At 51.5% G+C, this 26,128-nt stretch overlaps 2 protein-coding genes across 2 annotated transcripts; one reads left to right on the forward strand and one right to left on the reverse strand.

Moving 5' to 3' along the window:
* Window positions 1–16,471: 16,471 nt before the first annotated feature.
* Window positions 16,472–20,129, reverse strand: Arpc2 (Actin-related protein 2/3 complex, subunit 2). Its single transcript, XM_003746468.2, has 12 exons — window positions 19,969–20,129; window positions 19,343–19,449; window positions 19,125–19,237; window positions 18,943–18,989; window positions 18,722–18,819; window positions 18,480–18,598; window positions 18,221–18,317; window positions 18,002–18,125; window positions 17,674–17,691; window positions 17,098–17,179; window positions 16,897–16,978; window positions 16,472–16,805 (listed from the first exon to the last, which is right to left on the reverse strand). Exons 2-12 carry the CDS (start codon window positions 19,421–19,423, stop codon window positions 16,728–16,730), a joined length of 939 nt encoding a protein of 312 aa, XP_003746516.1. The 5' UTR covers window positions 19,424–19,449; window positions 19,969–20,129; the 3' UTR covers window positions 16,472–16,727.
* Window positions 20,130–22,759: 2,630 nt separating this feature from the next.
* LOC100902422 (protein TFG-like) lies at window positions 22,760–25,474 on the forward strand. Its single transcript, XM_003746556.1, has 8 exons — window positions 22,760–22,807; window positions 23,258–23,379; window positions 23,593–23,702; window positions 23,813–23,953; window positions 24,067–24,227; window positions 24,322–24,781; window positions 24,901–25,208; window positions 25,352–25,474. Exons 1-8 carry the CDS (start codon window positions 22,760–22,762, stop codon window positions 25,472–25,474), a joined length of 1,473 nt encoding a protein of 490 aa, XP_003746604.1.
* The last annotated feature ends 654 nt before the right edge of the window (window positions 25,475–26,128 follow it).

A 26,128-nucleotide genomic window follows, 5' to 3' on the forward strand; every position in this document is an offset into this window, starting at 1 on the left:
CGGAAAATTTCGCCGCCTCCATCCGAGTCGGAGGGTGTCTAGATTCGTCATGCGGATGAAAAGTATGGAATGTCTCGGCGTGCTTTCATTAGTAGCTGGACGTCGGAGACTGATCTGGGAGTCGCCCACGAGTCGGAGAGACTAGTCGATCCTCTTCTTTGTGTACTCATGTGCGAACAAACTTAACAAACCGACCACGATCATTAGCTGTTCGGGGAAAAAGATGAAGTTCTCGATAAGGAGGGTCGGCGAGCTCTTTTACTACCTAGGTACCTGTGTACTTTCAGGCTTACAGCTCGAAGCCATGTTCGATGCTCCGCATTCGTCCCCAATCTGCGCTATAGTTTGTTGCGAAGCTCACTTTAGACGCATCGAGCTGCTGTTTGTACAGATTCGGTCTTCTGCCGCAACATCATACGACGACTCCTTCAGAAACTCGTCGTTGCGATCAGATTCGAGCTCGGCATCTCGGATTTCTCTCGATTCTCATTCGAAAGTTTGAGGGATCAGTCGAATTCCTCCGATTCCACTGGATAACGCGCGCTGGGAGCGCGAATCTTCAGATCGTTCGAGTGCAATATTTTCTCTCTGGACCCGCGATTGAGTCCTCATTCAATTTTGCGAGTTCGACTGGGTTTGATCTTTTCAGTGCCATTCCGATCCGATCGCCCCTTCCGCAGTCTGACCCGGTGAATTCCTACGATTGTCGCTTGCAAGTTCATGCCTCCGCAGAGCAGACCTGTCTGGAGGTAGTGTGTGAAAATTTTCACAGGCAACCTGTCCGAGCGAATGGACAGGTTCAGACAGGGCCTCCAGAATGAACTTTGCTTTTGTCATACTCGAGTCAACTATCCAACTCGGCTAGGGCATGATCCAACCGAAAGTCGATGGAATGTCACCGCCTAGCTCAGAATCGCCGGAGGTCAGAGCCACATCGCAGCGGAAGAGACATAGTATGTGGATGAATGAAGAAGCTAGTCGAGAGCAAGCGAAAGAATGTCGGCGACAGGCACAGAGGAATTCCTCACTGGCCGAAGGGATATTGGAACGACACATCATGGGAGCGGGTGTTTTGATTCGGATCTCAAACAAACGGCCGATCTCAGAAACCTAGCATCATTGCTCTATGCACACATCGGTGAGAAGATTCCGACGCAGAAGAATGGCTCCTCGGACGGACGGCCGACCGGTCGATTGGTTGGTCTCTTGACGGTTCGCTCGTCCGTTGTGGAGATCGACGAAGCGCCTCTTCCGGGAATTGAGTCGCCGCTCCGTCAATGAACGAATCAAAACTTTTAGGGTGCTCTCTTAGACTCTACGGCGATTTCCATCTCTACGTCGACGATGATTGCAATCGGGAAGTTCCGCGGTGAGACGCTCTCCGAAGGGGACGGCTGCTGAACTCTGAAGACACGAATCTCGGACCGTCGGGCAGTAGTCTGGAGATGAGGGTATGTGGGGATAAGTTTCTCGAGATTCACCCAATTTCCGATAGGACCCTGGACCCGAAGAAGGAAGCCGATGGAGGATCAGAGCAGTCTGATGGCGAGGTTCCGGTGTACCACTGAAGTTTTTCCGCTCCGCCGGTAGCTAACGGCTTGCTCGGTTACGAGTAGATCAGTCACGAATCTGTTCGTGCTTCATTAAGATAAATGCCCCCTTACGTTCATTCATTTCGGGTCACGAGCTGGGTGGAGCTTTTTCTGTTCGAAGTGCTGCCCCAGCAACGACTACAGGTGCCCGAAGTCGGGCACTCTGCGCGGTCGAGTGGAAGCCCCAGCCTATTGGGCGCGATTCAAATCAGTGCGGAGCAAGGCGATCATATCGGGAAATTCCCATCAGGCTTCCGAAAGTTTTGTGAAGAGCGCGGAACGCCCGTCGAAAATCTTCATCCACCCCGAGCCTCTTCCGTTCCCGCATCAGAAGCATCCTTCTATGGAGCACTTGAAGGCCCCTCCAAGAACTTCGCCGAGATCAGGTGGGGTGGAACGGGAACTCATTCGCCGATCAATTTCGACGCGTGTTTCCGCTCATTCTCGAAGGTCGACGGAAATCGACAAAAGAGAAAAGTAACGAATTGGAGGAAAGGCTAGAACAGGGAAAGGAGAGGGCGCCTCACGAACAGATGAGCGAGCGGATGACGACCTGCGGGGGCAAATCTCGAATGAATCCATTCACAAAACGCGAAGTTCCTGTGAAAATCACTTCTTCACAGGAACTCCACGTATTCACTTTCGAAGACGAAACACCTGTTCGCTGTTCCGCAACTCAGGTTTGGGAAGCCCTTTCGAGTTTTTCACTCCGTTGCTCTGGCTGGTCTTCCCTTGTAGCGCATTTATACTCCGCGAAAGACTCAACGAAATAATAATATCGGGAGCCTTATATCGATCATGCACGATTGATATGATGATGATGAGTGAACTTTCGAGCTACTGGCTGATCCGGATGGTGCGAAAATATGTAGTGGGCCGATCCGAATATTCGGATAAGAAGGCATCGTCCAGGTCTCAAAAGTGGCGAAGACCAGAACTCTCTGCGCCGTAATCCGCGCGTTTCATGCACATGTCATCAGTGTATCGTTTATCGGATCGCCACTCAGTAGCGTGTTGGATCGCTCGTCAAACGTTTTCCACGCTAAAAACGTAGCCGAATACCGGAGGGGGAGAAGAGGGCCCGAAAAAAAGGTCCCGACTTGATTTACGGCTTGACATCTGTCTCGTGTTTTGATAAACGCAAACATTACACAGAGCAGAGAGAGACGCACGGTTTGCTGAAGACGACAGCGGGGACGAAGAGAGATTCTACGACAAGAAGTCCGGGGACACTATTAGCACCAACGCGAGTCGTATCTGTCGCCGCTTATCACCAATTCGGTCGTATGCTTTTTATGGCAACCAAGTTCTTGATGAAGACGGCCATAAATCCGTTCATTGGCTCGCTCAACTCGTCTCTTTCTCGCCAGCCACGTCCACTCGCTCATTTCACTCGATAGGCACCCACTACTGTCATATTAGCACCGTTTATATGGCGGTGCTGATAATCGCAAATGTTCACGGCTCTGAACGGTCATTAGAGGAATGCGTTCCAGGCGTTCGCGCGTACTTGGAGTTTGAACGGGGCTCGCATGCGGACTGCAACGCTTGACGATCATACGCACCATGGGTCACGATGTCCGACGACATTTTCCGCCGATGGTGTCTGATCGAGAGGCGGAGACCGATCCGAGAGCGTCGTTGCCATGATTCGTCTCCATTCTCCATAATTAAAATTATTGGCAATCAAGTGCAACCCCCGAGGAGCAGCGGGAACGAGTTCCCTGGGAAGCTCAACGAGACGTTTTTGACGAATCCACGGTCGCATATCCGAACGAAAATCGTGGAAACCGCAATCTTGGAGCTATGGCCAATGCCGAAAAGGTATATAATTCCAGAGTATATGTCCCTCTGTTCCAAAACTTCTTCGCGAGCTCCATTTTCTTTACCCAACGATCACTATGCGATCGTTCCGGCCTGCTCGGACACGGGGACACCGGTATGAATCCCGCCGGCCTGCTATGAGGGCTCCGGTATGAATCCTGAGGATCCGGATTCTGGTGCCGCATGGGAATGGATTAGAAGGTGTCCGCTATCAGGGAAAATCCATCGGAATGCAACATTTGAAGCGAGCTTTCTAAATCCGATTCGATCGGGCCATGGTAATTTTCCGGTGGTCTTCGCCCGGTTTCGGAAACTTCGCGAGCGTTCCGCGAAAACCATCGATCAACGTCGCCCTCGGGTGTTACTAATCGGAATAAACCTCACAATCATGAGCGGCGGCCGGGTAACTCACAGCTCCTCCTCGGCTTTCCCGATCCGCAGCGAACATCGCGCGCTCAAGTCGCGGTGAGCTCATAGTGACGCTGATGCCCCGAATCGCGTTCTGACGCCTGGTTGAGGTTTCTGAGGAATTCGAAAGGCGCCCACCCAATCGCCCACTTGATCGTCCAGTGGGCCACTAATCCTCAAACAAATGCCGGGCGCGTTAATCGCTCGCTGGCACTTCAAGAGCTTGTTTCTCGCTTCGGAGGTATCGGAGCGCGGCTTTCGTTGTTGTTATGGTTCTGAATCGGAGCGTGTTTAGTCTTGGAGATCAGAAATCAATTCCCCGAACTCGATAACGTGGAATCGCGAAAACGATCAGAATTCTTCTCAATGGATTTGGCGCACTCGTTCGTCGGTGATTCGAGCGCATTGTGTCGAGGTGACTCAAGGGCAAACGCTCGATACGAGAACAACGGCTCGTACAGACAACAGCGGACCGTCTCACAACTAACAAACTAAGCATGAAAGACCTGCCGAAAGCGATAGCCGTGACTGAGGTCCAGTCAGACGAGCAATCTCACGTCGGGTTCTCTGAAAACGAACACCGTTCGAACGAGAGAGAGCAAGCTCCATTTGACCGATACGTCTCTCCTCTATGGGATGCCGATGGGAACCACGTCGAGGGCTCGAACTGTTTCGGATTTTTCTGCGATTGCCCCTCGTTCGCGCTCATGTTGATGATCCGTCCACTGCTATGAGCAATAATTACTCTTCTCTGTTTTTCTCAATCTCTCTTTTGATCGAAACTTCTAGAAACCACCAGCTCTCGGAAAGGCGGGAAGGAGTGGAACTATCGATGACAAATTATAGGTGGCACCCAGAGGTTGTTTTCATCGGCAGCAACGACACATCGAGATATCAGACACCTGATACGCGATAACGACGGGGTAGCCGCCTTCGAAACCCGGATGGAATCACGAGCAGGTTTCTAGAGTGCCACGAAACATTGAGCGTTCTGAAATCCGTTTTTGTGTATTCATGGTGGAATGAACGTACAGTTTTCCCAAGATGAAAGCCCCAGCGACGCTCCCGACCGCGTCCGTCGCCGACGCACAGCTGAAGCCTCCTCGTGAACTGGAGGTTCCAAAACGAGTGCCTTGCATGCTTCGGATTCCATTTGATCAATGAATCAGTGAATTGACAGAACGCGGGTGGAACTTTCAAATTCGAAATTCCGTGGCAGATTTGGGTCCTCAGTTTACTCAACTGTTGAGCACGGGCCAATCAAGCTGAGAGCCCGTGATCAAACCAGGCATCGGGACAATTGAGCGAACTCGTTTGCTGCCCACCGCTAGCTCGTCGGCAACCGGGCAGAAAGCTGCGCAAACACGAGTCGAGTTTGGAGCCCAGAACGTCAACGGTGAACAATGAATCGATTCCAAACCTCCCACAAGCTCTGGCTGCCGGCTCGTTTTTCTCCTCTGGTTCGCTGCTCTTCTCGGTCAACACACCTGAAATCTCGCGCGATTTTTTTCACCTGTGCAGATCATTTTAAAGTCAGGTGGTAAAATTCCGAAATGTTTCTCTGCGGGTGTTTGTTCGCCTTCAACTGATCGATGGCTCGTCGTGCTTCAACAACAAGCGGGCGACAACGACTGCAGCAGCAGCAGCAGGCCACCGCCGGAACGCCGATCGCGAAAGGTGGAAAGCAAGACAAGTAGAGCGGGGAAGAGACTAACGAGGAATGATCATTCGTCGCCTTACGTCGCTACCACGAAAAAAACAAAGGCGCAGGGTTTGCTGCCCTCGAGGGGGAAGGGAGTGAACGGAAATGGAAAAACCGGAGCACCCGCATCGGAAGTTGAGTTGCTCGCGAAACACCTCCCGCCACCCATTGCGATCGAAGTGCCACCTCTATCGGAAGCAGAGAGTCTCAAATTTGGCCTCTCTTCCTCACGGACGTTTTCCATGAGCACGTTCATCGAACTCGCGATGATCATCGCTTATTTGGATTTAGCGGGGACGTGCGAGACACATTTTTATTTCCATTCCATTCCGATTCTGAGAGAGCGAGCAGATAAATCGCTTTGTCACGACCGGACAACGCCTCGCTTGGCGCGAATACAAAGATTTAATGTCGTACTTGTTCGAGATGTTGTCTGCAGGCCAAATCCTCGAAGCACGCCCAGCTTCTCGGGTTTGCTCCCCGAGAATGATAGCCCTGGAGGAGGGACGTCTCGACTCCAGACGTCTCGTGAGCTCCCCGAATGGCAAATTATATTTTCATCCATCCCGCGGTGCGAATCCTAGAATTCGTCGGTGAATCCGTCTACGACTTTGGTAAGGGCACGTATCGATGAGCTCCTCCCTTAGGCCTCGCTCTGGTCATCAAAAAGAAAATCCGCATTCCCGCCTCTCATGAAGGCTCCGAAACTCTAGCAGATCTCGATCGATTCGGACTCCAGGGGCTTTCCAGGGTCGGCGTCGGATAGCCTCCGTGGACTGACAGAAATCGAGCTGCGATGCATTAAGCTTCATCGCGAAGACCTCTGAAGCGACTATGACTCGAGATTTCCCCCTCCCTCATTTCGACTTGAATGGCGACAATCAGTCATCGGGAGCAGCCTGGAAAAATACCCATGATTCGGTATGTCATGCGTTCCGGACACAGGGTACCCGATCGAAAATCTAGACCGCAAGGAAAGGTTCCCCGATATAATCGACTGCGTGAAACTCCGGACGTGGAAAAGCCTCCTGCGATCTCTCGATCCTCTCGGTCCCTCCCTCCGAGGAAGCATCCATTGAGTTGCTATTGAATTCAAAGGAGAACGCGCCAGTATGGGCTCCGATGTCGAGACAAGAGGAGCTTCGAGTAAGACCCGACTCTGATTGAGAAGGACGAGAGGGCCGACAACAACTCACGTGGGAATGGAATTCCAGGCGGCCCGTATTGCCCCCCGAGAGTTGTAGAAATAAAAACTCAAATATTCGAGCCATTCAACGCAGAGTGAGCACCTGCCTACCTCATGCTCCTAAGGCGGCTAGGAATGCTCCACTGAGTGAGCCACTGAATGGAGCCTCGACAGGCACGAGGGGCGAAAATCCGAGGATCATTTGATTTGCGCTCCCCATCGAAGGCTCCAACTCTCACGGTTTCGGATCATCGGCTCCGCAGATTCCCCGCTTTCTAGACCAGACCGATTCTCCGGCACCGATTCCGTCAGCCCGGCTCAGACGGAGCCCTATACAAGAACCAGACTTGCGGTGTGAACGGTAATGTCGCGAATGGTTCTGCCTTGATTGTGCTCTGTCCCCATCTTTCCGTTCCGAGCAGTTTGTGTGTTAGTTTGCTGGTTTGCTTGACGGCTTCAACGCAACAACTGCGTGATAATGATCCTCGGCACCATCGGACTGTCAAAAATATGTGATTAACGAGCGATTTATTCAGATGAGGTCCAACACTCCCGACGCTTGCGATTACGCGTCCACACAAACTCCGCGGCTACACAAACATCGCTCGGAGCCAACAACCGGGAGCGTAACCTGTCCAGACGCTGACGGAATGTCGCAGCCCCGAATGTCGTCGTGTGCGAGATTCAACTTGACGAATGCGCTCTGAATCACTTCATTCGGAAACTCAGGAGTTGTGCTCCATGTTCTGATGAGCGAGCATCACCGTGGCATCCCGGCTCTGGTAGAGCTTCCAGAGCACCGAATCACCGGGGAATCGAGGCCTCTCCGCGTGATTTCTTCGGAATGTGGGAGATCGCGTTCGCCCAAAACTCGGAACCTCCAACGAGCCAGCGCTCTTCCACGGTTCCGGACCACGTGTGATCTCAATCTGATCCTCGAATACATTGGATCCCAAAAAAACTCAAGAATCGAAGCACGCGCTCGTATCGAGCTTCTCCTTTTGCTTCGATGAAACTTGAATCGCGCGGGCCCACTTCTCGGTTTGCTCGAGGGTCTGGGGAACAAGAGAGGCTTGCTGTATGGGCGGATTTTTTTAGTCAGGTGGGCAGGCGCACAGGCCCGTTTTAGAAGAGCGACCAACAAGAATGGAACATTAATCGAGGCCTGAACGGAGAAGAAACGGAACGACCAACGGTAGAGGAATTTACATAAAATTGTGATTAATAACTAGAAGAAACTTCGTAAACAACGAGCTTGCAGGAGTGGACGAGATAAAGCCTACCATCGTCGTCCCCACCACGACCATAAGCGCGGTGCACGTCGAGCGTTATACAAAGACGCAACACCTGTCGGAGCGGGCGAGCATCACCATATCGATGAACAATCCGCAAAGAGGAAGCGATACCTCAACTAAATATTCATTCATCGATTCCAGCTTGACATCCAGTTCGGAATATCGAAAATTGGGGTCTGGACGCTTCGACGAGGATACGAGAGACGGTACCGCGCCTGAGCCGGTGACTCCCGATATTGACCAATTATTATTATTCAAGAGCGGAAGTTCCCAAATAGGTGCGTGTGGATCGGGTGGATATTCTCGAAAGGAACGGCGGATATTGGTCGAAACCTCAACTCAATGGAGTGACCGTAAGAGAATTTCGATATAATGCGGTAGAATAAGTAAGTCATTGATCGATTGATGACTAGGGCAGTGCGTTTCATGCAATGCATATTTTCATGCATATATGCATATTCCGATGGTTCTGGCACTCATACGCATATTTCGATATTTTCAGCTCTTTCAGCATATTTGGCGCTTCTCGGTACCAATGTCAATTGATTTTTGAGTTTCGAGTTGGGAATACTCCCTATCGCGTTCCGAATTCCCAGCTCTCGTTGCCTTATCGGACTTATGCTCGGGTTTGCGACGAACTGCCGGTCGTCTCCATTACTGACATGAGCATGGCTCGTGGTACGGGTGGTTTGGGTGCTAAGGAGTCGACCATGGCCTGGATACTATACTTCGGTATTCCCCCGAGAAGAATGGGTCTTCCCCTCGGGAAACCTCGCAGGGAAGACCATCCTTGAAGTAGGCGATTGCAGAATTCGAACCCACGACCTCCTGCTCAAATAGTGTCATAGCGAGATGCCCGTCTAGCACTGAGACGTACCACGCGCGCTAGTCGCGCGACTATCCGTCAGTGAGATCCGTCTCAATTCCGAGACGTTCTCCCGGGTTTCCTGGAGAAGACCTGACCGATGCACCGGACATGACCGTAGAACACCTCATGGCGCTGTCTTACAGTCGAGCGGTTTTTCTCTACGCTCTGAGTGCTATCGAGGGTCAAGAGAGCTTCCTTCTGATTCGGAGACCTCAAGAATTACGCCATAGTAGCATGTACGCATGTACCTGATCAGAAGCAGGTCGTTTGACAGTAATGCACCAATCATCAACCTGCATATTTTCATGCATATCGATCCTCATTTTTCCTGCATACTGCATGCATATTCCTTATTTTTTTCGTGCATGAAACGCACTGCCCTATTGATGACTCATGTCGTCGGAAATCAGACCTGTCCTTGCTCTAAACCAGCGCTTCCCAATCTTTTTGGCTCCGCGGCTCCCTAGCGAACCCAGAATTCCCCCGCGGCTCCCAGGAAACCCAGTGCCCACGCGGCTCCCGCGGCTCCCAGGATACCCAGTGCCCACGCGGCTCCCGCGGCTCCTACCTACTCTCCCTTCTTTTTCCCCTAAAAGGACCATTCGCAGCTCAATTCCGGCAACCGTGGCAGATGGAGTCGATCCGTTTCGGAACCTTCCCTTGGAATTGACAAACCCTGACGGCCCGGACCTACACCGAAAATTCGTCCGCGGCTCCCCCAAAAAAGTCCCGCGGCTCCCCTAAAAGCCGCGGCTACCAGGTTCGGCGGCTCCCCCCAGCTCTCCCCGGCTCCCAGGTTGGGTACCGCTGCTCTAAACGGACCTGAGCACCCTGCGTGACATGAATATTCGAGAATGATAAGCATAACATTCTTGAGCACGCTTACCGTTGTGACTCTCAAGTCCAGCAGTGAGGGCGGAATTATGTTGTGTCGGCAACAGTGAGTTCGAGGAGTGCGATGGGAGCATGGTCGCATCACCTTCAGGGAGCCCTAGGGAAGCATCGATCTGAGACTCTCCCTTGACACGGATGGCTAAAATTGATTCTATCAAGAACATTCGAGGAATTTGGACCATGAATGAACCGAGTTCGTGCCGGCTGAGGCTGTGTTGCCGTACTGATCTGAGAGAGCTCTTCCGACCTGAGAATGATTGAGTCTTCGGTAGAGGGAAGCTCCGAAGTTCCAGGATGCCCAGCTCCGTCAGCCTCCGATCGCGAATCTCCTGGAGCCCTGGTGTTGCGCACTCCATTGACGGCCCGCCGTCGAAAGCGTTCAAGTTCTACCGACCCCACCAGCAAACTTCCGGGGCAATCATAAGAAAATTCGATATTCCTCTAGAACAAACCCGTCGCTCGGAGCCGAGTTTGATTCTGATCTTGCTTGGGAACAGTCAACGCGAGATTCGAGAAATGAAAGCAGTAAAACGTAATCGTCAGAGAGCGGCGCAGACAATCCGTTTATCTGAAACCGTTTTGCATACGGCGGTCGGGCAGTTCATCGTCTCATATTTTCATCATCTCTGACGAGCGAGCAGCGAGCGTTTTCAGGTTATCTCGTGCTAGCCCCAGTCAGTCAGCTTCAACTTCAGATTTCTTCTCCAGACGCTACGTCTTAGACGCAACAGCAGCTCATTACCGCCGTGAAGGATCGCTGCTCGTTCTTCCCGCTTCGTTTTTCGATAAAACACTGCCGCTCGACGAAAAGATGATAAGACGCTGTGTACAATGCTGGGCTGCCGCCATCAACATGCAACTAGCTCCACAATGGCATGCCGGGCTCCTAAATGTTTGTTTTCGAGAAATGGTAGCTATACAGAAATGATGATGAAGCCTCCTGTCCCCCTCGCTCGGTCTGTACGAGCGATTTCTTTCGCGAGAGCTTCGTCCGGAAGCACGAGCTCCCTTATCGGTACGGAGCAACTTGAGCAGCCCGGTGTGACACATCATTAGTGCCTTGCATCTAAATTCAGTTCCGTTTCAACGACAGGGCGATCAATGATTGCGATGCGCTGAATCAGTCCCTCGGGAGTTAATGGAATACTTAATGATGGCAACACCGATGTAGAACCGAATTGACAATGGAGAAGATAATAACTATCGTTCGAGAGATAATAATATTCTGTCTGGTTCAATCAGACACGTTCTAGACATTGTATCAATGTCCAGAGTTCAGGTCTGCGAATAGGAATCAGCTCAGGGCCCGGGGTCGAACCGTTCCACAATCAGAACACCGTTTGCAAACCCTGTTCATGTGCTGATTCGGCGTTTCACCCACGGGGCTAGCTGCATAAACGTTCCGGACTCGATGGACGGAGTCCAAGTCCCGGACGCGATCGACGAAGTCCTACCCTCGGATTCGATAGACGAAGCCCGAGTTTGTGACGAAGTCCTAGTCCTCGGACGTCACTATGACGGTCTCCCATGGAGCGGACGCGGCTCGGTGATTTCCCCGCCTTGCAGGAGCTCGATGACGTCCGCTAATTGAGGTCGATTTCAATGTGATCGACATCAATCATGCCGAGAATCTGACCGGATCAGAACGCGATGAGGAGACTTACAACCATTGAATCACTTCTGAAAGAAGCGGCCGTCCGAACGAGCGATGATCAGAACAGATTTATGACGAACCGTCTCAGTGTTACGTGTCGCACGTCACCCGTGCGGAGCGAATCCTCGACGACGCGTCGTCGCCGCAAAGCGTCATCCTCGGTGGATCTTGTTTGATCAAGATCCAACGGCAAACGGCACGAGATAGATTTGTGTGGCCGACTAATGTTCGTCGACACGCAAGACGCTCTGACCATTAGAAATGAGGCCGATTAAGTTCTCTGCCTCCCAAGTCGATAATCATATGTCCAATTGGCATTTATCATTTTAAACATAGCGGCATGATCGATCTATAATATTTATCCTCCCGCCCGCCTGCTCGCCCGTCCATCCATCTATCTATCTATCGTGGTCGTCGTTGCTACCCGAGGCTGGTAGCCGACTGAAGCTGCTGCTCACTCAAATCTTTCCCCACGTGGCTTTGACGCGACCTCCTCAGAGTCCGAAAAAAACTTCACCGTGGAGCATGAGTTCGGGATTTTCCGATTTCGACACCGAAAGCTGATGGACCCCATCGAGTGCGACATGGAACAAGGAACCTCGTTCGTTAATCGTTCCATCGAATCCCATTCCGCCCTCCTCTGATGTTCCGCTGTCGGGGAGAATCCCCTTCGCGCGAAGTCGCCATGTCTCAGTTTTTAGCCCTTGGCGACGTGCGAGTAACAGAGCGAAGCGTGAAGATGTTCGGTCTTCGTCTCTGATCACCGGAGAAGCAGTCTGAAATGTACGTGTGAGAATGAAATATTTTCTATCAAATACTTATTAGTCAAAACTCTCAAATGCTCTTCTCGCGGCAGCCGACGTCGTGCGCCGCCGTTCGGAGCCTACATTCACACACCCATGTTCTCGAGCGAGCCCGAAGAGAAAAGGAATTGACTTCAAAATAGGCGTTCTGTGCGAAAGCCGCGCCGTGGCTCCACGTATTCCCGTTCAGGATGCGCAACTGTCTGTGATACAATACATGATCGTTGGAGTACCTACATGCCCCGAGCTCTAGCACGGGGACGGTCACGGAATCGCGGGGATTGGAAAACCAAAATCCCTGATGGGTCGGGAATGAGATCCATGGAATGGGGACCTCTCCCGCTCGGGGGGATCTGGACGAGAAATGGGGGTAGTGGCGGAAGGATCGGGAAACGGTTCCCCGATGGGCGAAGAAAACATTCATCCACATGTCCCGCTCAGCCTCGGGGCGAAATATCATAATTCTGAGCTCGTGGTGATGTTAATCGATCGCAGTAACGACGAGTGGGGAGAAAGCTCTGGCATGATCGTCCCGTGGCCACAAGGATCCGGTGTTAGCTCCAATCGAGAACGCTGAATTCGCTGAAAGGAAAGCGCCACGCAGATTTGATGGTGAGCGAGCAGAACTCGAGGGCAGGCTTGACAACTGTTGGCACTGTGGGACACCAATTCGGAATTCGCATTCGACTGCTGGACACGGCCGCGAGAAGAAGAAGGAGCCGCGCTAAAAGGGGCGCTCCAGACTCAGTCAGTCAGTTACGATGATCACTGTACCGCGCGGATTCGATCAATTCACACGAGCGAGCCGAATCCTCGACCGAAAATTTTCACAAGGGCTCTGAGCGGATGGCGTTTTTTTCGTCAGCTCCAAATTGATCTCTGACCGCCCGCCAGCGAGCTAAACGTGGAGCCGTACTTTATGATTCCCTCGTTTTTTTCTTCTCTCCGGTGCGTTCGCTCGAAAATCAAGGATGACCCCACTTGTCTTCGAGCCATACCTCACCATCGGTTACGGATGCTTTTCGTTATTTAAGCGTTTTGTACGACGCATTGCGGTCCCATAACTCGAAGCCTTTACAACTCGGAGCGTCGCCGCCGCTCCGCTCACTCAGACGAATCCAAAGGACGTCGAGTCGTTGAGCTGCATCCGTCGCGCATAGTGTAATGCCCAGTGAACGGAGACTGGAGCGGCGGCTTGGTCATCGTCTTGGTCGACGATGTTATTGTACCCCAGGATTATCGTCTCAAACTGAGAGCCACTCCTCGTATCCGCCTTCTCGACTTGGCTTTAGCTTGGTGATCCCTTACGCAATAACTACATAATTGCTCGTCTCGTACGAATCTAGCTGCCACTGTGGTGACTGCTTGAGGAATTGCTCAGCTCTGTCATTACTAACAGTCAGTCGTTGATGATCGGCTATCCGTTAATCATATCATACAACAACCTCAGTCAGTGTTGCCTCGGGACGATAAGTTGCCCACAAATAGCGTCAGGGATTGTTCATTGAGCGCCAGCGTCGAGCGGCTTCGTCCACGGACCGATCTCGACCATTAGACCCCGATAGATTTCCCGAGCGTGGAGGCTGAGCGATTAGAGGAATCAAGAGAATGAGTTCGAGAGCTCTCGCACCGCCGAATCTTTCCTTTTCCTCACTCCCTCCCCCTCCTTCCATCGGGTGATTCACTGCCGCATCGGACGTATACGGATTACTCGAAAGCTCTGATGAATGCTCGCTCCCATGAGCCGAACAATGCGCCGCTTTCTGGAATCAGATGACTCGATCTCGCAGGAGGATCTCCGTCCCCGTTGTTTCATGATCTCGCGTCCATCGACTTGCGTGAGAAGTTTGGCGTTTGTTCCAAGAAGCCGCGAACATACCGAAAACATCCCTGTCTGCGTCCAGTGAATAACACGGGCTCGGCAGAGCTAACGACGTACAAGTTTTCCGAATTCTAGATCATCATTGAAATTAGCGCCGGACGACGCGACGATCACGGACGGTCTGGAAAAACGATCCGGTGGAGCGGTGGGTCGTATCGCGCCCACCCGAGTTCACTACACGAGCACTTGACGGCGAATTTATTAGATTGGCTGGTTTCATTCATCAGAAATGTTCGATCTCTGTCAGAGAGGAAGAAGCAGAAAAGCCGAAAAATTCACCCCTTCGGATATTCGTTATCGTATCCGCTCCGTGGACCGAAGACGGCCCTCCCGGAGCTCCGGACGTCCTTCGGTCGAAATAATCGAGGCTCCATTCCATCATCATGACATCCTGAATACGTTGTACGGGTGTCCGCCCGCGGGATAGCGCACTCCGGCACGGATTCACTCGTAAACGGTTCGAGTGAAGCATTCGAACTGTTTCAGATTTTCAGCGCACGGCTTAATGATCATGAAGACGACGAGGATGATAATGATTGGTAAGTTTCGCCAGGGACCGTGAGAGCCCGTTGGTTAATATTTCGTTCGGACAGTCTGTTAAGCGGGCGTTTGTGTCCGCCCTGATAAGTCCGTCGGTCGGTCGGTCTGTCCGTCGGTCGCCTGCTATCCAGGGGTCGGTTGCTCGGTTAAATCGCCGAATGGTAAATCCGGCAAATTCGGCAAATCGACAAGCTCTGTTTCGGCATAGACCACCACACCCTATCCTGCTTCTGGGGCACCGAGTCGAACATAACTCGCGACTCAACGGACTCGCCTCACTTTGGCTCAGCGCATCCCACCGGACCCCGTCAGCTGGGCAGGCAGGCCGGTCGGTCGGTCGGACGGCTATCGTCCATAGCGTCCAGGGTATACGGGTTGTTCAAAAAAGTGCCGCTTCTTGTTCGAATGCATTTCAATGACTTCGACTGTCGACGTACCGCCGAGCCGCCGTCTCCCGTTCCTCTTCTTCAGTCTATTCATGCCAAGTCGGCTACCCCTTGACATTCATTTGAGCATCGTCTGCCTGCGAGGGAAGCGTAAACTATGCACGGCAAAGTTCCCAATTCTCGTCGGACAAACGAAAAACTCCAGCAGCCAGGAGAGATTCGTCCCATGGAGGCTAGTACGAGGCGGAGTAAAAGGCTTCTGGAGTCGTCAGAAAATGGAATCGACTCCCCTCAGGTCGCTGGGAGACATGAGACGACCGCTCCGAGCTGTGGAAATTCTCCTGGGCTAGGACCTGGGGTCCAGTTCGTAATCCGAGGAAGTTTCGAAAGGGAACCACCCCCTGAGGAGCATCAGCACATTTCAGAGTCCAGAGGAACGTGGAGGGTATACGAGCGACGTATGTTTGCATCAATCAGAAAGTCAATCGTGACTTTCTGAGAGCTCTCATAATTGGCTGGAGCACCATTTTTCGGCGACGGACTCGAAGGTCATGACAGCGGTCTACCCGATGCACAAATCTCCGTGACACTTTTTAGAGAGGAGAATCTCCCAAAATACGAAACAGGTGCTCTAGTATTTCGATCGGACCCGACGTTTCCGTGCGGCATCTTGAATTAGCGCAGGCTTGAGACAACGTTTACGACTACTCAAATGCTTCTGTGAAGAATCCGCTCCCTCGTAGCTCAAGTTTTGATGAGCTCAGGCGATGAGCAGCAGCGGCAGCTACAATCAGGGAGGCCAAGCTGAGGCTCAGCTCGGGTTTTACAGTGGATCTTTAAAAGGCGAAAATTGAAACGTCGAGAAGATACAAGACCTATCGATATCGCTGAACGCCCTCAGGGCGGGTCAGGTTTTTCACGACGCTGCTCGGACTGCATATTCTAAACAGGATTGAACAGTCTAACATCTGAGGACTGCCTTCTCCCCTCTCATATTGACCCGGAGCTGGAATGTTGTCCCGCGGAGTAAACCGCCTCCGAACGAGAAGACCGTTGGTCGTGGAAAGGAGCAAGGAGAACACGCGTTCCCTCTTCCCAGCTCTGGTCTCTTCCGGGTTTCCCGGAACAACGAGGGTGGCTACGGACGAGGGGAATGAATCGGTGAGGAATTGACCCCTCTCGAATTTCCCGAGGCGTCCCTTTCGACGTTCGATGCCCCATTATCGACAGATGAGCGCTGTCGACTGTGCCTCGTGCCCGGCTCCCAAGTCCAAATTCACACATCCTGGAATTGCCAAATCTATCCCCGAAGCGGAATCTCCCCCAACGGAACCCATTGTTTATCGGATACGGCTTTTTGCAGATATCGGTCCGGATCGACCAATCATCAATTACCCTGCCCGGAGCGTGACCGAGGAGCGAAAAGAAGTATCTCGAGACCATGGTTCGTTTTATTACAGGAACTCGGGGTCGGCGCTATATCCCAGAATGCGCGACTTGTACTATCGCTTTCAGAATCATTTCCACTATCCCGCATCTTCGTTGGCAGTTGGCGAATATTCTTAATTTAAGATAGAACTTTCATCGCGCTCTGGAGCGGCTCATCAAGCGACGGCCTCGAGGAAGCAGTTCTGGAGGAATGGACTCGGCGTCCAGGACCCGGAATAGATTCGACATCGGCATCGACGGCGAATCAGGTCCGGGTGAAGGTTCGGCCACTGATCGTTTTCTTCTCCACGTTCTTTGTCTCAGGTCGAGCACGGTTGAGCACCTGAGTGAATTATCGATTGTGAATCCTGGTAGCACATCAGGAAAAGTCAATTTCTGGTTCGGGGATGCTTCAGAACTCTCATATTTCTCACCTTGAGCAGATCCGATGTCTTCGCTCTCATCCTCGAATGGATGTAGGCTTTCGAGCACTTGATGTGGTAGTGCAAGTAGTCTCTGGAAAGATGAGAGATACTCTCAATCATCAGATCCCTCTTCCCCAATCTCCCAGGCGCATGAGCAGGAACAAAGAATGCTAAAGCTCGAGAAGGGTCATACTCTGACGATAACCTCACCTGAACATGTGGATGAGATTGATTGTGTTATCCCGGGCTTGAGCTGAGGTGTGTCTCGGGAATAACACGAAGGTGATGTATCCTGATCAAGAGGAGAATAGGATTTAGGATCCCATACTTTGCCAATTGGATATTCCAGTGATGGACCGCTCAGGCAACGCAGCTCAATCTCAGCCGAGTTTTTGATGTTCGCCTCTATCGAAGGGCATTCCCCTGTTCCTAGAGATTTCTGTGTATGATGAGAGACTCCGAAAGGGAATCATCCCCGGAAATTATCCCCCGAGGAGCGACTCAGAGGAACCGGACCATTGAAAAAGTGATCAACCCACGAAATAGTTAACTGCATCGAGCTCAATCATCCATGTAGTCCTGACGATGTATTGGCTTACGGGGAAATGCTCCCGAGCCCGCGATTCCCCGGAGCTCTGAGCCTTGCGCATGTTAAAATCACACATCACGCCTATGTTACGGGAATCATTCGAGCGATTAGCTAATGTTTAATTAACTGAGAATCTACGAGACGATCATGTTACAGCTTGAACTGAGAGGGAGGACACAGCACACGTTGGTGCTTACCGCCGAAATGTGAGATATCTGCAATTATTCCCAAGACGTCAATTACTCCCGCAAGACATCAGCTGCCTCATTCGGCTCGAATAGACTCCGCTCAAATCTAAAAGAGCCGCGCAATCGCGCAAGGCTGAGCTTGCGAAGCCTGATATTCATTTTGAAATTTTCCATCGTGGTCTACCAAGGGGAGTCAGCTCTGACTATCGTCAGGTATTCGAATAAGACGGATATAACTCCCAAGACCTTTTTCGTCGAGATCCAATAGAGATTCAAAGCTCTTACCCCATAATCGACCTTGTTCCCCACGAAAAAGAAAATTAGTCGAGACACCCACCGATATTGTCTCCGGTCATCGCATCCGTGTTTTGGAGTTCCCGCGGAGGTTCTCTGTGACTAAATAAGACCTGCGGAGCCGTGTGAGAAGCCTTGCGGCCCTCCTTGAACTCTTGCATGAAGACCTGGAAATCACGCAATAATTTTGGACAGGACGATAGTCAACAAGCTACTTTCGGTCCAAACGATTGATTTTCCGGAAAGAATCCGGTGCCCTCACCTTGCCAATGACAACGTCGTCCTCATCTTTGAAAATTGTGGAAAAGATCACCGTAACGCGATCGTGACTCGCTTCGACGTACATTGTTTCGTCGTCCCTGAAAGAGCGCAGAATACCAATGTAGAGCTCATACTAGGACGCTTTCATGGAGATGCAGGCACCCCGATCCAAGGAAATCTCCGCTGTACCCGGGATCTGCGCTAGCTAGGATGCCATACATTCGGAATACAGATTCTCTCAGTTTCCCCCCAGGGCTGACCTGTAGTGAATCACTGCGCGTTTGAGATCTCCTCCTTCCGGGTTCTCAGCCAGTTTGGCTTGATGCTCGAAATATTTCTCGAATACGGACGCGAAGCAATTCCGCTTGAGCAGACCAGCCTGGAAGTTTCGAACAGAATTCAGAGACTATCGGAAACTTGAATCGCTCACGCACACAGAGACGTCCGCTATTCATTCGAGAACTTGAAGAATGGTTCTCTAGCAGCAACCCCCGTCACTCACTTTCTTGACGAGGGGCTCGAAATCCTCCGGAAGCGCATCCATGTCGAACAGGATGGACACATTGTACATCTCCTCGGGTGTGGCTTCAAGGAGTTCGCCTGGGAATGAATGCGCATTTTTTAAGATAAAAATCACTCGTATCTTGGACCTTGAGCTCTTAAGGGATCATTTGTGAATATCGTTTTGTATTCCCGGACCGAGACGCCTCCTCGAAAACTCACCATACTCTCGCTTCAAAAGCTCATCCGCGCCATGATCCTGCAGTTCTCTGGAAACGGAATTCAGCTTATCCATCAGAGCTTGACTCGACGGAGACTCCCCGAAGGGTTGACGCATTTCTCTGACGTAGCTCAATATTTGGAACGGGACGTAGTGTAGTGATAGAAGGGAATAATCGCAGTACCTGTAGAATTTGAGGGCTATAGACAATCTGATTTTGCTCTTGTCGCCCGCTGGATTGGAGAGATGGAAGAGAACACCGTCAAAGTCGGCCACGGTTGCATCCACATAGTCTGCCTGCGAAGTCAATTAACTCAGATGAAGTCTTGAGATTCCGAGGCTCGAGCAAAAGAGAAGGATCCAATAAGGCGAATGCGGAGAGTTCCGTGACATAGTAATCACCTTAGACCCGGCCTTGTGGTTGCTGAACTTCACTCTCAGTATGTCTTCGACGATTTTGTTGTTCGTTTCCAAGAGGATCATCTCGAGTCTAGGGTCTCGACAGCTTCCTGCGGAGAAAATGGCGAAAAACCTCAGAACCTGGTCTAGGAGATATCAAAGCTCCATGGACAACATTTGATTCCGGATTGAGCGAGCAGCCCATGATTTTGACATCATTGGTTGGCGTTCTTTTTTGAAGACTTTTTTCTTTTTGAAGACTCGCCTAAAATGATCAGGCCCTCTCTCGAGGTCCACGAGTGCTCCAGAGAGTCGCTTAATTTTGAGATCACGTACGAAGGGCGAGGAAAAGAAATCATCACGGCCGGAAGGGCACTCTTCTACCTAGAGAACTGATTCGATGATTCGAAGTCCTACATAAAAGCAGATTATCCACGCGGCGGGCCTTGGGAGCTCGAGAAGCGTGATTGATTTCGAAAACGCCTTCCGAACGGAGCTACTCAACGAGAATCGAGGAGCCGCTTGATTTTGACAGCTCTTCTCCTGTCGGCACAAGTCTCGACCCCGGTACTGGCTCGGGACACGAGTTCGAGAACTCACGCCGCTCTAGAATTCTTCCGCAGTCTCACCTAAGAAGCTCCACCAACTTATGCGATATGAACACCAGTGTTAATCAGTCGGAATAGAATGACTCTATATGGAAGTTTCGCTCCGTTAGTCACCACTACAGTGCCGCAGTAGCATGGATCGACGACGACTTCCACCACCCCTCTTCAATATACCTCGGAAAGCTGCCGATTCCGCCAGACGTGTCGGACAGTCGGACTGCTCCAACGAGAGGGGCGGTCTTATACGCGAATGGCGCTGATGAATAGCTCGGCGCGCTTTTCGAAACTCCAAGAATCAACGAAGTCCGGAAAGTCCAAGAGTAAGGAAGTATTCACAGAGCTCTCGCAAGCTTTGGATTTTTCTGCGTGCCTTGGCAAGATTCGCCGCCGCGAATCCTTAGATAGGGACTTAAAGATGTCTCGGAGTCCAAAAACCGCGTGGAGTCGCCGTTTCCCAATAGGGTTTCGTCAGCTCGTTCAGCGCGGGCTGGATATTCCGCGCTCTGTAAGCGTGTTGTTTCTCTTACTGGATATTTTCATGACTCATTTCATTGCTCATGATGGTACAATACTATTGTTCAGAAACGTATCTATAAGAAGTTCTGCTTTTATTGCTCCTTCGCCAGTAGGATTTCTCCGAACTCTACTTCTGCGCCCCCAGACTCCCACCATACGCTTATTTTCACCCGATCGAGTCCATCGTTCCTTTCATCGGGATCTCTGATGGTGTTCGCCGTTGACGTCACTTCCTTTTCCATCCATTTCTCGGGCTCGAACATTTTTCAATGTCACGCACGTCCCCTCTCGACCTTCCAGGACTCCGACAAAGTCCTGCCACAGACACAGAGAGACAGTTCGGAGGGTGTCTCCGACCAGAGTGACGTTCTGAGGTACACGGGCCCGTCGCGGCATCCGAACGAATGCGGTCTTCCACATCGGTAAAATGGCGAGATCGATCATCTCGGTGTTCTTTTTCCCAGCAGCTCAAGAATCGTGATCCGATCCGTCTTGAGAATCGGTATTTGTCTTCCATCTATCTCTTAGACATTTATAAGAGACATGATTAAGAGTCTCATTGAAGAGAATATCGATCCAGAAATCCTTCGATCCGAAGGATGCTTAATAAATTCGTCACCCATGATTACCATTGTTAACTGTATCCCGAATTCATTATTCGCCTTTCTGTATCTCGGGTTGACTGTCTTGACTTTGGATATGCTGATGCATTCCCCAAGCTCAATCTGATCAAAGAACTACACGGCGACAACGCCGGGTGCCGGATGCGATTCCGAGATTCCCCCCGACTCGTCGCTCAAAATGAAGGATCGCGACTCTCCTCTTGGTTGCTGAAATGTTCTCGTTTGGCCAACTATCCTGGCAGTATTGATCGAAATCAATGGGCGGAGGGATTTTTTGAATAGCTCGTTCCGGTTTTTTCTTCTTTCCAGAAGTGAAAGTCTACTTAGCTGCTGAATGACTGCTTCGTAGAGTCAAGCAGGCTGGTTCTTGGGACTCGCCACTGAGACCTATCAGAGAGTCAAATATCATATTGAGGGCTCTGGCTCTGCGCTGTGTGAGTAGCCTTCGGGAATCCTAGGGATTCGAAACCCGAGGACTCGATCCTCGTGTAGACCCTGTAGTCTGTGGATAGATCTCCGATGATTTTTGGGTTCCCTATCCGGAGGATCCTGAGCTTTGATTCTTGCGCGTGCTCTGAGCTCTGTGGATGAAGTCCCGATAGGTTTCGCTTTCCTCATCCCGAGGAATCACGGAGTTGATGCCCATGCGGGTTTCTGGCCTCTAGCTCTAAAAGCGCTGTGGATAGAACCGCGGACATATCCGAGCTCTTCATCCCGAAGGTCTTCGGAGATGATTCTCGCGGGGGCTCCGGGCTCTTCGGAACTCCGACAATAACATCGAGTTCTTTATCCTGAAGATTCTCGGAGCTTATTCCTAAAAGGACTTGGTGCTCTGCGGATAGAAGGCCCAGAAGTCTCAGCGTACCGAAAAAAGCGTTGAGCTGACTATCACAACCACTCATCAATGAGACGCCGCTCTGGGTTCGAGCATTCGGACCCGACCCGTCCGCCGGGATCGGCAGGTTCTTCCCCCCGACGCCGACGCCGGTTGGTTGACGGGCGACTGACGTTCGAGAGAGTGTCTGAGAGTCTCCATCAAGAACCATCGAGGCTGTGCCTAGGATTTCCTGATTCCTGAATTCCTGACGAAGACGCTCAACCGGTTGACGAGTTTTCCCTTCTTCCCATGATGTATCGAAATTCGAGCCGAGGTCTCCACAGTCTTGCTCACCGCTAGGGAGGAGCTTGACAGCAAGAGAACTGCCGGGTTGCAATTCCGTACGGTTCCCGCCCGGCTCCATGGCGAATAGTGTGAAAGCGACGATTCGATGCACAATCCGAAACACGCGCAAAGTAGACGTGTCGGTGTCGGAACCAGCAATTCGCTTACGACCGGCTGGAGAAATCTTGGACTGACGGCTTTTTAAATCACCCGAGAGTAAATCGACCCCGAATCGCTCCGCTGTCATTGGTAGGTCTCTGTCAGACTCATTCTCATTGACCGCACTTTGTGTTCCCATCGCTCTACACTCAACTTCTGTCCCCCGGAGATTCATTGACGGAATGATCGTCGAATTTGAGTCGTCGGATGACGTGTCTACCGTCCCTTACGTGTATACTAATTTGACGTTGTCCGTGGTGCGAGAAAAGTCAGGAACTCGAATACATCGAGTTATCGACCCCTAATAGTCGCTTTTCCCCAGTGAGGACTCGTCGAGGAATATTCGTGAAGGATGTCCAGCGATAAAGTAGATTCACTGGCTGGGAAGCTGGTGATAAAGGTTTGTTCTCTATTCGTGCCGAAAATCATATCTCAGATAAATTCGGGCAGCCGTCGCCAGAATCTCCCTCGGTCTCCACGAAGCCGTGTCGCGTCGTGGATTCCAGGGTTTTAGTCAAGCGAATCTCGTATCGTTCTCGTGTACCGTCGAAAATGCGCTGCGTGTCTCTGCGAATTCATCGGGAATGGCCAGCGACTCAGTATGAATCGTTCTCGCGTGTCCCTTCCTTTTCCAAAATCGCTCCCTCTACAGGATAGCATTCATGATACTTTCATAGTGGTCATTCTCGTGGCTTTGCGGTCGTGCGAGAGAGTCAGTCTGACGTCGTTGGCACATATGGCACTCTTGATTCGAGGGGAAACGCTCGGACTGTAGGAAGATTGAGCTCTCGACGCTCAAGAAGAGCACAGTCTTCTTTTATTCTCGGAGAAACTCGAATATATTTTCCAGGCTCAGCTAGGCCAAGACATCCGTCGAATCGCCATTCATAATGAAGATATCACTTTCGATGAGCTCATTCTTATGATGCAACGGGTGTTCCGGGGAAGTCTGTCAACGCAGGACCAAATAACGTGAGTATCGTCGACGCGGTCACTTTTTTCCGACCGAGGCTTTCTACGTCTCCTTGAGTAAGATTCCGACTCGCTCGAGAGTTTCTCGCCGGATGCTCCCTCATCTTTCGGAGATTTTCGGAATAGATTGCTCTCAAGGATGATGGGGAAGACTGTATCTACACAGTCTCTCGTCATCTTCTGCGCCGGGGATGAAATTTTTTTGTTTCGCAGACTCAAATACAAAGATGAGGACGGAGACTTGATCACGATAGTCGACAATTGCGATGTTGCTCAGGCGATCCTCTGCTCCCGAGTTTTGCGATTGAAAGTCATCGTGCAAGGTCATTTCACGCAAGGAGGAATTGATCCTCATGTCCGCGGGTATATTCGTCATTCGTACCGAAATACTCAGACTCGAGCCGAGGAGATCTGACGACTTGGATCATTCTAGGTGACGACAAGTCGAACTCGGTCAGCGACTTGCGAGCGGATCTCGTGCAAGTGCGCGAAAAGGTTGAACAATTGATCGAAAAAACTTTTCTCTTGACTCTGGAAGGCGGTTCCGGTGACGGACAGGCACCCAATCCCAAAAGTGAGCTCGAGACGAAGAGCAAAACGAGCATTGTAGCAGAAATCCGTAAATATGGATTTATCACCATAATCAATTTTTATTCTTCATATTGAAACGAATGTCTTCCGATTCAGTGAACGGTGACCACACCTCATCGTCGTCGTCGCCGGCCAATGACAGGGCCTCGAAGAACACGCAGTCGAAGCGAGAAACGATCCCGCCGTTCTCCCCATCGTCGATTCAATCAAGCGACAGCAGGCCCCCGTCTGTTCCGGCTCCAACTGCATTTGCACCCGTAAGTCAAACTTCGAAGGCATTCACGATGGACTGAGTGGAAAAAAAGTGAAATGCCCAGGTCTTCTCAAAATTCCGACTGAATCTTTGAGCAGTACAGACAAGAGCAGCAGCAACAGCCGGGACCTCAAGGACCTCCGTCACAGGGTCCACCTGAGGCTCGGCAAACCCCGCAGCCCCTTCAGCAGCCCCAAGCAAGACCACCTCCCCAAATGACCGCTCAGCCGACCCCGCAACAGGTGCCTCTGGGAAGTCAACAGGTCATGCAAGGTCCGCCTCTCCAAGGTCAGCCCCCGCATTCCATGGGTCTTCCCCAGGAGTCGAAGCCCATGCAACCGATTCAGCAGCAGATGCCTCAGCCGCAACAACAACTGCAGCAAACGCAGCTCCAATCCCAGCAGATGCCCCAGCCGCAACTACAGCAAACGCAGCTCCAATCCCAGCAGATGCCTCAGCAGCAAATCCCCCAGCAGATCCCGCCCCAGCAGGGCCAGCCTTCGACCCAGCAGCCTCCTCTCCATCAGCAAGGTCAACCTGGAGCACCTTTTAACCAAGGTACATCCCTCAGCTATTCTGAATGAGTTCCTGTCCGGGGATTCCGATAATATCCTCGTTCTTCGACAAGAAATTGCGCGATCACGGAACCTCCAAAGCATCACTCATTACGATTCCAGGGGTGGCTTCATTATTCACGCAGAATCAAGCCAACACGCGAATGGCTCAAGTTGCCCCTCAAAACTATCCTCTCACCCATGGAGTTCAAGCCAGCCAACCCCCTTTCGCCGGCTATAGTCCTTCGCCTTCGCCGCTAGGGCCGCAACAACAAGGCCAACCACAAGGATTGCCTCAAGGACCGCCGCAAGGACAGCCGCAAGGACAGCCGCAGGGACCGCCGCAAGGGCAGCCCCAGGAGCAGTCTCAAGGCCAGCAGCCTCTGAACAGGCCGGTCGCGAACTTGAGTCCCGCGCCGAGCCAACAAGCGGTGAGAATCCTCTTCGAGCGATGAGACGATCAAATAGTTATTGTTCTCGAGATGCTCGGTCACGCGAGACGTTTCTGTCAGACTTCTATCCTCTGTTTTTGGTCACCCTCACACCTCAGGTCAACCGGTTTCTCTGATTGCAGTGGCCACCTGGTCCCCCTCCCACATTTCCCGGGTCCATGTCTCCAGGAAGCGCGGGAAACCCGTACTCCCGGCTCCCTAACCAATATCGATACGCGAACCCGCCTTCCGGAAACACCTACTAGGATGTTTGCGACCCGGCAAATTCAAATCACAGAGGAGCCCACACTTGGCGAATGTCTGAAGTGATTTTGCGACAACGTTTGAATTTTTATTTGCTTCGAAATTATTCAGGTGACATCCGATAAGTTAGTTTGCACAGGCGGTCGGGGTCATTCCGAGTCTTCCATCTGGCTTTCCGGGAGGGCTCGCTTCGGCGATATCCGCATGCATTGGGTCTCACCAGACTTGAACAAGGTTCCTTCCAATGACATCAGCCCTAGGTTCCATTTTTCGTCGAAGGGGAAGGAGACGGCAACCTCGAACCATTTGAGCCCATTTAAAAAAAATAGTCAAGACACAAGCGGTGACCGTTGGGGCGTTTGCGATACAGATGGGCGGGTCTTCGAACGTATGCACGGCACAGCGGATCGGTGCCCTCGGGTGCTTTGATCGAGGATAGTCGTTTGAATGAATGGTTCTCCCATCGAGCTGATACATGACTCTCCCGGGGCGCTGAAAGGCTGGCAAAAAACAGCGGCCGTGTTCGGGGAGATAAGGAAAGAAATCAAACTATCCCTTGGAGATAATATCCGTCGAAAAATAAATGTTATACAGAAGAAATCGGAATGATCGAGTCTTGTCCGTCTCCTGATCACTTGACCTCTTAAGAATGGCAT

The sequence above is a fragment of the Galendromus occidentalis genome, unplaced genomic scaffold (genome assembly GCF_000255335.2).
Source record: "Galendromus occidentalis unplaced genomic scaffold, Mocc_1.1 scf7180000077497, whole genome shotgun sequence".
NCBI classification, from domain to species: Eukaryota; Metazoa; Arthropoda; class Arachnida; order Mesostigmata; family Phytoseiidae; genus Galendromus; species Galendromus occidentalis.

What these genes read in the sequence shown, in the direction of transcription:
- LOC100902422 (XM_003746556.1), top strand. Translation starts at nt 22,760, where the DNA reads ATGTCCAGCGATAAAGTAGATTCACTGGCTGGGAAGCTGGTGATAAAG. An exon ending in CTCCAACTGCATTTGCACCC is followed by an intron (nt 24,228 to 24,321) that starts GTAAGTCAAACT and finishes ATCTTTGAGCAG; the next exon opens with TACAGACAAGAGCAGCAGCA. An exon ending in CCGCGCCGAGCCAACAAGCG is followed by an intron (nt 25,209 to 25,351) that starts GTGAGAATCCTC and finishes CTCTGATTGCAG; the next exon opens with TGGCCACCTGGTCCCCCTCC.
- Arpc2 (XM_003746468.2), bottom strand. Translation starts at nt 19,423, where the DNA reads ATGATCCTCTTGGAAACGAACAACAAAATCGTCGAAGACATACTGAGA. An exon ending in CGCGCAGTGATTCACTACAG is followed by an intron (nt 18,318 to 18,479) that starts GTCAGCCCTGGG and finishes GCGCTCTTTCAG; the next exon opens with GGACGACGAAACAATGTACG. An exon ending in ACGACGTTGTCATTGGCAAG is followed by an intron (nt 18,126 to 18,220) that starts GTGAGGGCACCG and finishes CGTGATTTCCAG; the next exon opens with GTCTTCATGCAAGAGTTCAA.